The sequence below is a fragment of the Equus przewalskii genome, chromosome 22 (genome assembly GCF_037783145.1).
Source record: "Equus przewalskii isolate Varuska chromosome 22, EquPr2, whole genome shotgun sequence".
NCBI classification, from domain to species: Eukaryota; Metazoa; Chordata; class Mammalia; order Perissodactyla; family Equidae; genus Equus; species Equus przewalskii.
The window spans coordinates 13,850,055-13,865,591 of record NC_091852.1 but is presented as its reverse complement, the minus strand read 5'-3'; the positions used below and the strand labels follow the sequence as shown (position 1 = coordinate 13,865,591).

The 15,537-nt window shown below is 37.7% G+C and overlaps 1 protein-coding gene across 5 annotated transcripts in view; it reads left to right on the top strand.

Moving 5' to 3' along the window:
* The window catches only part of PCSK5 (proprotein convertase subtilisin/kexin type 5), a 436,496-nt gene that overhangs the window by 245,801 nt on the left and 175,158 nt on the right, over nucleotides 1–15,537 (top strand). For all 5 annotated transcript variants that reach the window (XR_011531551.1, XM_008515633.2, XM_008515632.2 and 2 more), the window contains exon 13: nucleotides 5,672–5,808. Coding sequence is in view for 4 of the 5 variants with exons in the window: in XM_008515633.2 (XP_008513855.2) it covers nucleotides 5,672–5,808 (137 nt within the window). In the remaining variant the exon portion in view is untranslated. The remainder of the gene's footprint in view (nucleotides 1–5,671; nucleotides 5,809–15,537) is intronic.

Genomic DNA, 15,537 nt, shown 5'->3' with positions numbered 1-15,537 from the left:
AGCTGTACTGGCTCTCTGTTCCAAATTTTGGCCTCTGACTGAAAGCTGAAACTTTGCCTCCCTTTCTAAATTTGATTACAGATGAATATCTCTGCTTCTAATTATGGTCTTAAGTGGAAAGAAGGTACACTTTCTAGTCTGCAAAACCTATAGGGTTCTATAATTAACTATGCTTAAAATGTAGTGTTTCTATTTGAATCATATTCGTTGCTGCCCTACTGACATGTTCAACGACAGACTATCGGCATTTGTAAAGTGTCATGCTACATAAATGCATCTGTGGCTTGCAGTAAAAATTACACTTTTGCAGTCAAAGTTTTGCTTACCGGTAACACCTCACCATGAGAACCCTCTTCCTTCATTCAAAAGAAGGCACCGCCTTTGGATTTAGAGCTGGGTTTGTCTTGATTTCACCAATTTTTATGTTTGATTTTGGAAAAGTGATTCTGTCATCTAGAAAATAGACATAATAGTATCTGCCACACAGGATTGTTACAAGTATTAAGTAAGATAAGCAGCTAGTCCTTAGCACAGCTCCTAGCATAGTAAGCACTTAATACGAGCTAGCCTTTATTTACACAGTGCTTCCCAGAGCACCTGGTGAGTGACTCTATCAAACACAGATGTCTGGGCCCCTCTCTCAGAGAGTCTGACTCTGTAAGTCTGGATAAGGTCCATAAATTTGCATTTCTAATAAGCTCCCAGGTGATGCTGAAGCTGCGTATCCGCAGACCACACGTTAAATAGCACTGTTTTAAAAGATCATCTAGCTTTTTCGTACACATTCTTTTTTTGTGTCATCGAAAGACTTGTGAGCGGTATGCTGCTGGATGCTATGGAAGTGATTTACAAAGGAGTTTATAATATAAAACAGATACTTAGATAAACCATCTACTATGAAATGGAGTAAATCTTCAAGAAGATTAAGAACTTACATCATATACCCACAAGAAGGAATGCATTTTTGGGTTGGTGAGTAAGTTAGTAATAGTATGCATATTGAAAGTTTAAAAGGAACTCATCTTTTTAGGTATTCCAAACCTCTAGAACCAGTACCTTTCTCTCAACCTTTCTTAAAGAAGTGATTTAAGTTAGAGGAGAGAGGAAAACCAACTAGTATGTTTTAAATACCCTATTTCAGAAGCAAATTATCTAAAACTTACTGAAGCCAAACATCCAAAGGAAATCAAAAACTTAATTATAATTGAGCCAAATGAGTGCTTCAAGCACTCTATAAGTTCTACCTTAAATTGTGATGAAGCACTAAAAATATAAATTAAAAAATTAAAATTAGAGAGAAGAAAAAAACAAAACTTCCAAAAATATTGGCCTAATGTCTAAATCTGTAGTGAACATAAATATTGTTTGGGGAGTAGTGGATGATTCTGAAATTAAGATCTATTTGCAATTTTAGAAATAATTATATGATAACACATAGCTGTCAGTATTTATAAAATGTCTTGTTATTTAGTTACCATAACATCACAGAAGAATGTTGTAGCCTTGACACATTGGCTAGACTCTTTAAGTGAAAGGAGGCAAAAAAAAAAAAGCTTCCAGTAATTATAAGTTATTTCCTGAGTTAATTCCTCAAAAGGATGTACTACTCTTAATGGCAATCTTTTCTACCAGGCTTCATCCAAAGTAATTTATTTGAAAACCGCTCACAGGGATAGGGCAGTGGGGCACCATTTTAATAACTGGATGCATAATTTGTGCCACCGCATGCATATATCATTTCATCGAGCACATGATTATGAAGTTGACTTTGACAGAACAGGGTTTCACTGCAACGGGAGATGAGGATACGGGCATGGAGTTAATCTACTCCAGCTTTCAGCACGCTGGCCCCGCTTTATTGACATTTTATCCACACTAATCATGTTGGCATGTGTCTGGTTTCTTCACTGTTGGCACAGCACAGACGTTCAAACTGGGCATTGGACTTTTCAGTTGATAAACAAGAGACCACGCAATTAGCCTCTCCCTAGCAGGTGTCCAGCGGTTTGACACTTCATTGTCTTTAGCAAGTATGTTCCTTGTAACACAAATCTAGTCTACTAGCAACACTACCTTTTGTCATATGTGGATGATGCAGTATTTTTCAATGTTGCAGTGCTAAAAATAGGGAATATTTTAAGTATTGAATCAGAATTAAAACAAAGAACAGGGTGAGATTAGGAAAGTGAATGCCCAGCTGGTTAAAACAACAACCCCACTCAGTGTCTGTTTCTTTCCCCATCAACTCTTGTAGCAAAATGTAATGATTGTGTTTGGCTGCATTTTAATTCCTCTCTTCAACTTTTATGTCCACATGAAATTAATGATCATTCCAGTTCTACATAGAGTGAGGAGGCCAGGGTGGGAAACTGCTTAGCCAGATAGACAAAGCCCATTTATATTCAGGCTTTGAAATCATAAATGCTGATTTATGAATATTTCTTCTTGGCATCCAGTTTACGTTTAATTTTTGTTCCAAATGTGATTTAAAAGTGATTGGTAGCAATGGAATGATTTTCAAAGGTGGACAGGAAAGGGTGGAAGGGAAGAAACGTAGGGTCTGCTAATCCAGCAGTCAAATAATTGACCCATGAGTAATTAAAAGTTGGCTGAGGTTGTGGAAACAAGACTGCCCCTCATGTGATGGCAGCCTCAAGTCTCCTTTGTAGTTTTTGGACATGAGGCAATGAGCCAAATGTTCTGTCTAAACAGTTTGGGAGTTGCTTTTAAGTTCGGCACTCTTGGAAAGGTATTATGTGACAAGCTATTGCTTCAGTGCCCTCAAATGGCACAATGGCCTCAGTGAATTAGAGCCTAAATTAGAAGTGTGGGCTAAGAAGTGGTTCTAGACTGGTTTCCCACCTCCATCCATTTCTGTGTCAGTGTACTCTCTTTAGTAACGTATCTCTGACAGGAAGGGCAATTTGAAAAAGCGCCTCTTCTTGCACCTCTGTGTCTCCTTTTTACCCAACATACATACTTTCTGGGTTTTATGTGAAGGACTGTGTATGTAAGTCAACTATATAATGACCCAGCAATTTCTTCCTGGCCAAGTCCAGTTTTAAGCCATGAACATGAAATGAGTCCTATTGTGGTAGTGCATGGATTGTAGGACTGCCGTAAAATGTATCATCCTTACTCTGTTGAAGATCAGTTACAGTAGGGAAACACTCATATGAGGAGCCACTATTTCCATCCCTGTTATCATCAGGGAAGGCCACCAGATCCAGTATGGTCCTCATTGAAATGCCACACCCTTCTGTCCAGGGGTAACCTTTATAGATACTATACAGATATTCTTTAAAAAGGAAAAGGACTTCCTGTCCATATAAGGTTTGAAAATCATTGCCTACCCTAAACCACGTTATGGAGATTACCAAAACATATTTGAATATTCCAGAGATCTGAGATGTTCTCCAGTAAAGAGGTCTATTCAGCTTTAACTCAGCCTTTCCCATATTTTCTGACCATGGGATACTTTGAGAATGCTAATAAATAATTTTCATTTTTCTTCTTTCTGGGGCTCAGGGACATGTAGCAGGTGATTTTCCTGTTTCTCGTTTTTCTCTTGGGAACACTGCTAAGTGTCAGTCATTTACCTAACACATCCACAATTGTGCCACCTAACTCTTCAGCTTTAGGATCCAGCTGGCATTGTAGAGGGAGCCGCAAATACACTGATAGAACACTTTTTTAAAAAAATCAGAATTCTGATATATTAAGTCACAAGGAGATTAAACTGGTTATTTTTTTTTTATTTTAGAAGGACACATTTTCTCACAATGGGAAGATCTACATGGGTGGTCAAATAATAATCACAGATTTGCTTGGTGAACATGAAATTAAAAGATAGGAGAGTTGATTCTGTGTACCGAATTGCCGTCAACATGCATTTGCCCTGACCTTTGCATTTTTCTCCACTGAAGGACAAATATGTCCCAGTAATTGGACGTAGTTGATCTTAAGACAATGCTGGAGATATTTTTCCCTCTCTGTTTGCCTCTCTGCTTCTCGAATTCTTTTTCTTACTTTATTATTTTTTCAATAAAAATAATAGATGCACATAATTTAAAAAAGAAAACTACTGAAAAAATATATATCTCTTCCCTGTTACTTTCCACTCTCTAGGTCCCATCTCTATAGAAATTTTTTGGTTATTTCTTCAGGTAGTCAAATCTACATTATATGCCTATATTGACAATATGCCTATATTTTAGTGGGCTGGTTTTATACATCATCTACTGACATCTCTTTATTCTTTTTTTTTTATAATTTTTTTTTTTTTTTTGAGGAAGATTAGCCCTGAGCTAACTACTGCCAATCCTCCTCTTTTTGCTAAGGAAGACTGGCCCTGTGGTAACATCCATGCCCGTCTTCCTCTACTTTATACGTGGGACGTCTACCACAGCATGGCTTTTGCCAAGTGGTGCCATGTCTGCACCCGGGATCTGAACCAGCGAACCCTGGGCCACCGAGAAGCAGAAGATGCAAACTTAACCACTGCGCCACCGGGCGGGCCCCAACAGCTCTTTATTCTTGATGAGGATTCTGTTTCCTTATTTTATTTCCTGCATATTTTGTAGGCCTCAGGATTATATCACAGGAAACACATAATTCCAGCTATTTTAAGCAGAAAGAGATTTCCTATAGAGAATTAGGGACTTAGAAAATCATTGGAAGGGCTGGAAAAGCAGAATCTAGGCTGGAGTTCCAGGCATGATTCCCTGACCTGGGTAAGATTGGTGGGCAGAGACTTTTTACTAAGGTATAATTTACATACAATACAATTTCACTCTTTACTGTGAATAATTGAATGAGTTTTGGCAACTCTATATAGTTCTATAACCATACACCATTACTTTCAAGAATCAAACTTTTCCATCACCCCAAAATTTCTACCATGCCCTTCCCTCTTCCCTCCCAGTCCCTGACAATCACTGGTCTATTTCTGTTTATGTTGTCTTTTCTAGAACATCATATAAATTGAATCATATAGTACAAAGTCTTTTGTGACTGACTTCTTTTACTCTACTTAATGCTTTTGAAATTCATTCATGTTATTGTGTTTATTAGTACTTCATTGATTTTTATTACTGGGTAGTATTTCGTTGTATGAATATACCATGATGTGTTTAACCATTCACCCATTGAAGGACATTTGAGTCATTAACTGTTTTTGATGATTATGAATAAAGCTGCTGTGAACATTCATGTGGAGTTCTTTTTGTGGACATATGCCTTTACTTCTCTTGGGAAAATATTTAGGAAGGAGATTTTTGAATTATGTGGTAAGATCTGTCAAACTGTTTTCCAGAGCAGCTGTCCTATCTTGTGTTCCTATCAGCAGTGTAGATAGTTCCAATTGCACCACATCTTCAACACTTGGTACTATTAGTCTTGTGGGTAGAGTCTTAACCTAGTTTCCCTGATACCTAAATAGTTATCCCCTCTAGATTTGCTACTGCCTGGCCAGCCCCAGGCCTGGTTCCCTATGGTAGAACAATGATACATGTTTGGATCTACTAAATGGTGATGTCCAGGATGAATACAACCTCCAGTGTTGAGCTGAACATGCTGATGGATATGAAAAGATCATTGATCATGGTCTTTGGCTTGACCTTCACTGGATTTTAAATGCCATACAAAACAATGTTTTATGGTTCTCTGTCAGGCTTTTTGATCATTCCATGGAAGGATTTAAAAACTGGGAGTTCATGACTATTCATTGCTGGGGAGAACGAGCTGCGGGTGACTGGATCCTTGAAGTTTACGACACTCCCTCTCAACTGAGGAACTTCAAGACTCCAGGTGAGAACTCTCTTTCTGTAATTTGAGTTGCTGTGTAGACAATGTGATGGTGTATATTTTGGCCAAAGAGGATTTCACACTCATATATCCATGTCATTCTTTCTCATGTGATTCTATGCTTTGAGTTGTCTGCATGTATTTCAATTCTTGAGATTACCATTTGAGAGGTAATAATTTAAGGATAAGAAATAAAGAATAAATATTTAGACAGAAGTACAAGGTGAAACATGACAGCTATTGATTGACGTTTCAGAATATAGGATCCTCATCTCCAACCAGCTTCCCTTGCTTTCTTTGTCCATAAATGAGCCAGCCTTTTCCACCTGCAGTGGGTTAAATTGCATGGTCTTAAGAGGAGATAGGTTTCCTTAGGTATCTTTATTCTGAGTTTACTCTAAATTTAGCTTTCAGCACAGGCAAGACATTAAGCTTTGCCTCTGCCAGCTAAACTGGTTACCACTAAAGAAAATGAATGATGGTATTCTGACCCCGGTGAGGCCAAGAGCTAAGGAAAAAGAAACCTTTTCTGATATGTAAAACATAGAAATTACTATGTTAACAGAGGTCTTTTCAGGTGGTCTCAGATCCTGTTGCCAATATGGCTTGTTTCCCTCTTCATGCTAACATAGGAAGCTTGTTCGTAACATAAAATAAGGAGGATACAAATGCAGCATGAGGTGGGAGATTGAACAGCTTTACAGCAGCCCGTGTAGCCCATGATGGAGCCCTACAGAGTACTTGACTCAGTAACAAAAGATCTGTTTGATAACCACCCCAGCGTCCTGCCTGGCGGCGGGCACGTCTTCCATCTTCTGATAAAGTTATCTTTCTCAGTTCTCTGTCCGTCTAGAGAAGAGCCAGGCCTGAGGGAAATTCTGTGACTGACATGCAGTTCTAGCCATCTTCTGATCATAGAATAAATTACCCCAGACATTCTGTAATTAATTGTAAGGGTATGTACTATTAAGGTACTGTGGGCAGCCAGGGCCAAGGAGGCCCACCACAGAATGCAGGGACGAAGCATACTTTGGCCAGACTTTTGCCCACCAGTCAGAGAAAGTTAGACATTCTGCGAGGTCCATTTTGGACCACACAGTTTGGCTACCTCTTTCCCCTAATTCCATGGTGGAGTTCATCTGTGTTGCCACAGTGGCCCCATAATGAGAAAGGTTAAAACCAGCCTGGTGGCAAGGTCACAATGGATGAGGATAACAATTTTGTTAAAGACCATCTGGGTTCCAGCTCACCTCCAGCATGCACCATGAATATAATAGTTGCTAGGGTTTTATCCAGAAGTGAAATGTTGGTCAACAAGGCAGAGCTGATAGAAAACATTCAGAGAAAGTAGACCCTAGTTTCTGGATACTTCTACTTGTTCATAATCTACTTAGTTCCCAGGACCTTCCTCTCTCTTTCCCTCTTTTCAGTTCCTGCTCATTGCCCCTGTCGTGGAGACACACAGGATCATGGACTTGGGCAATGGCAAAGTGGTTGTGGCAAAATGGCAAAGGGCTGTGCTGCCCTGACCAAAGTTGATTCATCAGCAGATGTCACTACCTGGCTCTTATGTGTCAAGAGATCCCAGAGGAATAAACACTGTTAAATATACTATTTGTGTACCAAGAGGGGTCCAGGCATAGGGGGTGCATCATCTGTTGAGAATTTAAGACAGCTATAAAAGTGACTCTGCTTTTTATTGTCACCATGCACCAGCAATTCTAGAGAGTAACAGTGGTAAAATACTCCTCCCCACGAGAGCAGACTGCCCCTTGGGGCACATACTGGTTGACCTGGCATTTGTGTGCAAGAGTCGGAGCCTAGGAATATAAATCTCCCTGCCTTCCAGGATTTCACTCTGTCTGGAGTTTACTATGATTATCTGTGTTAAAAGCCCCCTGCATTAGCTCGGATAATCTAGAGTTATCTATTTCATAGCATCAGCTTTTCCTTAGACTATTTAAATCTTCACGTTTAACCCCAGTCACCTCTTCTTTTATGCCAGAAAAGAGATACCCTAATGCTATGACTGGCCTGGGGTCTGGAGGTTTTAATAGAAATGCACAGTCTTTGGGTGTCCTTCCTGCAACCAATCTTTTGGTTCAGGATTAGAAATGGACATTCACTTTTCCGTGTGTGTGTGTGTTTCTATCATTGTTTCTGTGGTGTACGGTCCTATAAAAAGTTTCTCTCTAATTAATGATTTTTTAGGCAAGCTATTAGAAATTCACTTGGAGATGTAAAATTTTCTAGGCCAATTAAATGTTAGAATCATTCCCAAATATATAAAGAGGTTCCTGGATCCAAATTGAGTTTTTGTTTATTGGTTTTTTTCCCATTTGTTTATTATTAAAATACACATTAAGGATTTTTGGAGGGGTTTTTGTTTTGTATTTTTGCACATTGAACCTATCTCCAGTTTTCTGTCTTGGGCAGATTGCTTTTATGTGTTAGCAAGTAGAATGGATTTTTTTCATTCTGTATTTATACAACTATTTCTTAACAGAATTTTGCAGTATCAGTTGTAAAATCTCCTATAGAATTTAGCAAATGGAAAAAGTGGTAGGGGAGAAAAAAGAATGATGGCCCCAGTGTGGCAGTATTTGATACGAATGGTGGCAGGGATTCTAAGGAAATAAAATTACATGATAAGTGAAATATAAAGACACGCATTGCCCAGCAAGGATATCCCTAGTGGGCTTACGTGGTACTTCAGGAATGGCACAAAGGGAAGTAATCAATTATGAACCAACGCTCTTCAGAGCACTTACAAGAGTAAATTTTTAGATCCAAAATGATCTTAAGGTAAATGAACCAGGGTTTAGGGTAACTGATGGATTGGGTTTCCTAGATGGCCCTGTATTATATGCCCCATTTGTACACTTGAGAGATGCCATGAGGAAAAGGGGTTCTCTTCTGTATTACTACCTAAAGGCAATCAGATAGCACATCAGTTTCGGGTGGTCTTTCATCTCTTGCCACTACTTAATGTATACCACTTGAAATTCTGAGACTGAACAGTGCCCTAATTATGAAAAGTGTAGTCATTAACAGGCGTGTCCAAAGAAAAGCTGGCAGAGGGCAAACCGCATATAAACCAAAATGCTGGCCCAGAGCAAATGTCAGCAAACAATGCTGCACAGAATATGTTCATTTATAAACGTTGGGTTCCTAAACTCCTGGAAATGAACAGGAAGGCAGTATTTATACAATGGTTTAAGAACACCGATTTAGATTTAGAATAGTTTTTTTTTAAATTGAGTGTAATTGACATGTATAACATTATATTAGTTTCAGATGTACAGCATAATGATTCGATATTTCTATATATTGAAAAGTGATCACCATAATAAGTCTAATTAACATCCATCACCTCCCATAGTTATAAAATTATTTTTCTTGTGGTGAGTAATTTTAAGATCTACTCTTTTAGCAACTTTCAAATATGCAATACAGTATTATTAATTATAATCACCATGTTATGCATTACATCCCCAGGACTTAGTTCTCTTGTAACTGGAAGTTTGTACATTTTCACTCCCTTTACCCATTTCACCCACTCCCCACCCCCCGCCTCTGACAAGCTCCAATCTGTTCTCTGTGTCTATGAGCTTGGTTTTTTGGGTTTTTTGTTATTAGATTTCACATATAAGTGGAGTCATATAGTATTTGTCTTTCTGTGTCTGACTTATTTCACTTAGCATAATGCCATCAAGGTCCATCCACGTTATTGCAAATGGCAAGATTTCCTTCTTTTTTATGACCAAATAATATTCTGTTGTGTATATATACCACATTTCTTTATCCATTCATCCATTGATGGATGCTAAGGTTGCTTCCATATCTTGGATATTGTAAGTAATGCTGCAGTGAACATGGGAGAGCATATATCTTTTCAAGATAGTGTTTTCATTTTCATCAGATAAATACCCAGAAGTGGAATTACTGGATCATATGGTAGTTCTATTTGTAATTTTTGAGGAACCTCCATATGTTTTCCATCATGACCGCACCAACTTACATTCCCAGCAACAGTGCACAAGGGTTTCCTTTTCTCCACAACCTCACCAACACTTGTTATTTCTTGTCTTTTTCATAATACCCATTCTAACAGGTATGAAGTGATATCTCATTGTGGTTTTGATTTGCATTTCCCTGATGACTAGTGATGTTGAGTGCCATTTCAGGTTCCTGTTGGCCACTTATATGTCTTTTCTTGGGAAAATATCTATTCAGATCCTCTGCCCATTTTCTACTTGGATTGTTTGGTTTTTTGCCTTTGAGTTATATCAGTTCTTTATATATTTTGGATATTAACTCTTTACCAGATATATGATTTGCAAATATTTGCTCCCATTTGCCTTTTCGTCTTGTTGATGGTTTCCTTTGCTGTACAGAAGCTTTTTACAGAAGTACAGAAGCTCACTTGTTTGCTTTTGCTTTTGTTGCATTTGCTTTTGGTGTCAAATCCAAAAAATTATTGCCAAGACCAATGTCAAGGAACTTACCACCTATGTTTTTCTTCTAGAAGTTTTATGGTTTCAGGTCTTTAACCTATTTTGATTTAGTTTTTGTGTATGGTTTTACATAGTGGTCCAGTTTCATTCTTTTGCATGTAGCTGTCCAGTTTTCCCAGCACCATTTATTGAAGAGTTTGTCCTTTCTCCATTGTATATTCTTGGTTCTTTTGTCGTAAATTAATTGACCATACATGCGTTGGTTTATTTCTGGGCTCACTATTCTGTTCCATTGATCTATGTGTCTGTTTTTATGCCACTACCATACTGTTTTGATTACTTTAGCTTTGTAATATAGTTTGAAAGCAGGGAACATGATGCCTCCAGCTTTGTTTTGCTTTCTCAAGATTGATTTGGCCTTTCTAGGTCTTTTGTGATTCCATACAAATTTTAGGATTTTTTGTTCTTTTTCTGTGAAAAATGCCTTTGCAATTTTGCTAGGGATTGCATTGAATCTGTAGATTGCTTTTGGTATTATGGACATTTGAACAATATTAATTCTTCCAATCCATGAGCAGGGAATATCTTTCCAATTATTTATGTCTTCAATTTCTTTCACTAATATCTGATGGTTTTTTTTTTTTTTTTTTGAGGAAGATTAGCCCTGAGCTAACATTGGCTGCCAATTCTTCTCTTTTTGTTAAGGAAGACTGTCCCTGAGCTAACATCTGTGCCCCTCGTCCTCTACTTTATATGTGGGACACCTACCACAGCATGGTTTGCCAAGCGGTGCCATGTCCGCACCTGGGATCCAAATCAGTGAACCCCCCGGGCTGACGAAGCAGAACGTGTGCACTTAACCCCCGCACCACCAGGCCAGCCCCTGTCTGATAGTTTTAAGTGTACAGGTCTCTCACCTTGTTGGTTAAGTTTATTCCTAGGTATTTTATTCTTTTGGATGCAATTGTGAATGGGATTGTTTTCTTAATCTCTCTTTCTGATAGTTTGTTACTAGTGTAAGAGAGACAACAGATTTTTGTATATTGATTTTGTGTCATGTAACTTTACTGAATTGGTTTATTAGTTATAACAGTTTTTTGGTGGAGTCTTTAGGGATTTCTATATATAATATCTGCAAATAGTGAAAGTTTTACTTCTTCCTTTCCAATTTAGATGGCTTCTATTTCTTTTTCTTGCCTAACTGCTCTGGCTAGGTGTTCCAATACTTTGTTGAATAAAAGTGGTGAGAGTAGGCATCCTCATCTTGTTCCTGATCTTAGAGGAAATGCTTTCAGTTCTCCAACATTTAGTATCTTGCTAGCTGTGGGCTTGTCATATATGGTCTTTACCACATTAAGGTACATTCCCTCTGTACTGACTTTGTTAAGAATTTTTACCGTAAATGAATGTTCTATTTTGTCAAATGTTTCTTCTGCATCTGTTGAGATGATCATATGATTTTTATCCTTCATTCATTAATGTGGTGAATCACAACGATTGATTTGTGCATGTCGAACCATACTTGTGTCCCTGGAATAAATCCCACTTGATTATGGTGTTTGATCCTTTAATGTATTGTTGAATTTGGTTTGCTAATATTTCATTAAGGTTCTTCAGGGATATTGGCCTCTAATTTTCTTTTCTTGTGGCATCCTTGTCTGGTTTTTGTATCAGGGTAATGCAGGCCTTATAAAATGAGTTTGGAAGTATTCCCTCCTTTTCTGTTTTTTGGAAGAGTTTGAGAAGGATGAGTATTAATTCTTCTTTAAATGTTTGGAAGAATTCACCAGTGAAGCCATCTGGTCCTGGTCCTTTGTTTGCTAGGAGGTTTTTGATTACTGATTCAATATTTTTACATAGTAATTGGTCTGTTCAGATTTTCTATTTTTTTATGATTCAGTCTTGGTAGATTGTATGTTTCTAGCAATTTATCCATTTCTTATAGGTTGTCCTTTCTTGATAGATAATTATTTATTTTAATATCTTATGAGCCTTTGTATGTTTCTGTGATATCAGTTAAAATGTCGCCTCTTTCATTTCTGATTTTATATATTTGAATTTTTTCTCTTTTCTTCTTGGTGAGTAACTAAAGGCTTGTCAATTTTATTTATCATTTTTAAGAACCAGCTCTTGGTTTCATTGATCTTTTCTATTGTGTTTTTAGTCTCTATTTCATTTATTTTCTCTCTGATCTTTGTTATTTTCTTCCTTGTACTAACTTTGGGGTTCATTTGTCCTTCTTTTTCTAGTTCCTTGAGCTGCAAAGTTAGGTTGTTTATTTGAGACTTTTCTTGACATAGACATTTATCATTATGAACTTTCCTCTTAGAATTGCTTTTACTGCTTCCCATAAGCTTCAGTAGGTTGTGTTTCCATTTTCATTTGTCTCAAGGTGTTTTTTTATTTCTTCTTTGATCCATTCAGTAGCATGTTGTTTAGTCTCCACATATTTGTGAATTTTCCAGTTTTCATATAATTGATTTCTAATCCTATCATTGTGGTCAGGAAAGATGTTTGGTATGATTTCAATCTTAAATTTATTAAGACTTGTTTTCTGGCCTAACATATGATCTATCCTAGAGAATGTGCCATGTGTGCTTGAGAAGAATGTGTATTCTGTTGCTTTTGGATGGAATGTTCTGTATATGGCTGTTAACGTCATTTGGTCTAATGTGTCATTTAGAGCCAATGTTTCGTTATTGTTTTTCTGTCTGGATGATCTATCCATTGAGGTAAGTGGGGTAGTAAAGTCCCCTACTATTGTTGTATTTATGTCTATTTCTCCCTTTAGGTCTGTTAATATTTTCTTTATGTATTTAGGTGTTCCTATGTTGGGTTCATCAGTACTTACAAATGTTATATCCTCTTGTTAGATTGACCCTTTCATCATTATGTAGTGACTTTCTTTGTCTTTGATTATAGTCTTTGTGTTAAAGTCTATTTTGTTTGATATAAGTATAGCTACACCAGCTTTCTTTTTGGTTCCCATTTGCATGGAATACTTTTTTCCATCCCTTCACTTTTAGTCTATGTGTGCCCTTACATCTGAAGTGAGTCTCTTGTATGCAGAATATAGATGACTAGTTGGGTCTTGTTTTTTCATCTGTTCAGCCACTCTATGTCTTTTGATTGGAGAATTTAGTCCATACACATTTAAGGTGATTATTGATAGGTATGTACTTTTTGCCATTTTGTTCATTGTTTTCCAGCTCTTTTGTAGTTCCTCTGTTTCTTTCTTCTTCTCTTGCTCTCTTCCTTTGTGATTTAATGATTTACTGTAGTGGTATGCTTAGATTCCTTTCTCTTTATCTTTTGTGTATCTACCATAGGTTTTTGCTTTGTGGTTACCATGAGGCTTACATATAACAAGTTTTATTTATAACAGCCTATTTTAAGTTGAAAATAAGTTAAGTTTGAATGCATTCTAAAGCTCAACATTTTTACTCCCCCTCTCATTTATGTTTTTGAATGCACAATTTACATCTTTTTTCTTTCTGCTCTTTCTCCCCAAATCCCCCAAGTACGTAGTTGTATATTTTAGTTATGGGTCCTTCTAGTTGTGGGATGTGGGATGCCGCCTCAACATGGCCTAATGAGCGGTGCCATGTCTGCACCCAGGATCCAAACTGGCAAAACCCTGGGCTGCTGAAGTGGAGCGTGTGAACTTAACCACTTGGCCACAGGGCCAGCCCCCTACATCTTTTTATCATTATATATCCCTTGACAAATTATTGTAGTTATATTTACTACTTTTGTCTTTTAACTTTCATGCTAGCTTTATAAGTGGTTAACTTACCACCTTTACAACATTAGATTATTTTAAATTTTACTGTATATTTACCTTTACCAGTGGTCTTATACTGTCCTATGTTTTCCTGTTATTTATTCATGCCCATTCATTTCAGCTTAAAGAAGTCCCTTTTACATTTCTTGTAAGGTCTGTGTAGTGGTGATGAACATCTTTAGCTTTTGTGCATGTGGAAAACTCTTTATCTCTCCTTCAGTTCTGAATGACAACTTTGCGAGGTAGAGTATTCTTGATTGGCAGTTTTTTGCTTTCAGCATTTTGAATATTTCATTCCACTCCCTTCTGGCCTGAAAAGTTTTTGCTGAAAAATCTGCTACAGTCTTATGAAGGTTCTCTGGTACACAATAAGTTATTTTTCTCCTTCAGCTTTTAAGATTCTCTCCTTGTCTTTAACTTTTGACACTTTAATTATAATGAGTTTGGTATGAGTCTCTAGGTTCTTGTTACTTGGAACTTTCTGGGCTTTCTTGATCTGGATTTCTGTCTCCTTTCCCAGGTTAGGGAAGTTTTCAGCTATTATTTCTTCCAATAAGTTTTCAGCCCCTTTCTCTCACCCTTCTCTTTCTGGCACCCCTGTAATGTTAATGTTGGCCCACTGATGTTGTCACATGAGTCTCTTAAGCTATCTTCACTTTTTAAAATTCTTTTTTCTTTTTGTTGCTCTGATTGGGTGAATTCCACTGCCCTGTCTTTGAGTTTACTGTTCCTTTCTTCTGCTTCTCTAGTCTGATGTTGAACCCCTCTAGAGAATTTTTTTAGTTCAGGTATTGTATTCTTTGCTCTATAACTTCTGTTTGGTACTTTCTCATATTATCTATCTCTTTGTTGAAGTTCTCATTTTGTTCATCCATTCTTCTCCCAAGCTTGTCGGGTGTCTTTTTGAGTGTTATTTTGAACTCTTCACCACTTCTCTTCACTTCATTAAGATCTTTTTCCGAGATTTTATCTTGTTTTTTCCTTTGGAACATATTCCTTTGTCTCTTCATTTTTCTTGACTCCCTGTGTTGATTTCTATGCATTAAACAGCTACATCTCCCAGTCTTGAAGGAGTGGCCTCATGTAGGAGATGAACCTTCTTATTAACCTTGCTCTAGCTCTTGGCTGTCTGTCAAACCTCTGTGATTGTCCAAGCAGCCTATTTTGAGTGTATCCTGGTAGTTGAGGGCATGTCAAGACCTATCAGTGTCCCAAAAGGGAGGATCTCACTTAGCACCTAGATTCAGACTGATTGGAAACCAGACCCTCAGGCAGCATCTTTTAAAGCATGTCAATATATACATTCCTGTGGGAATGCAGGCATTAGTCCCACTGGCCACCAGAGCCAGGTGATGCAGATGTGTTCCCTGGGTGACAATGGCAAGAATCGAGGCACCAGATGAGTGTACAAGCTCCTTTCCAGGAGATACCAGTGAGTTGTAGTGAGGCAGAGGAAGAGCACCAGGCTCCATCTTTGGAGAGTATTTCAGT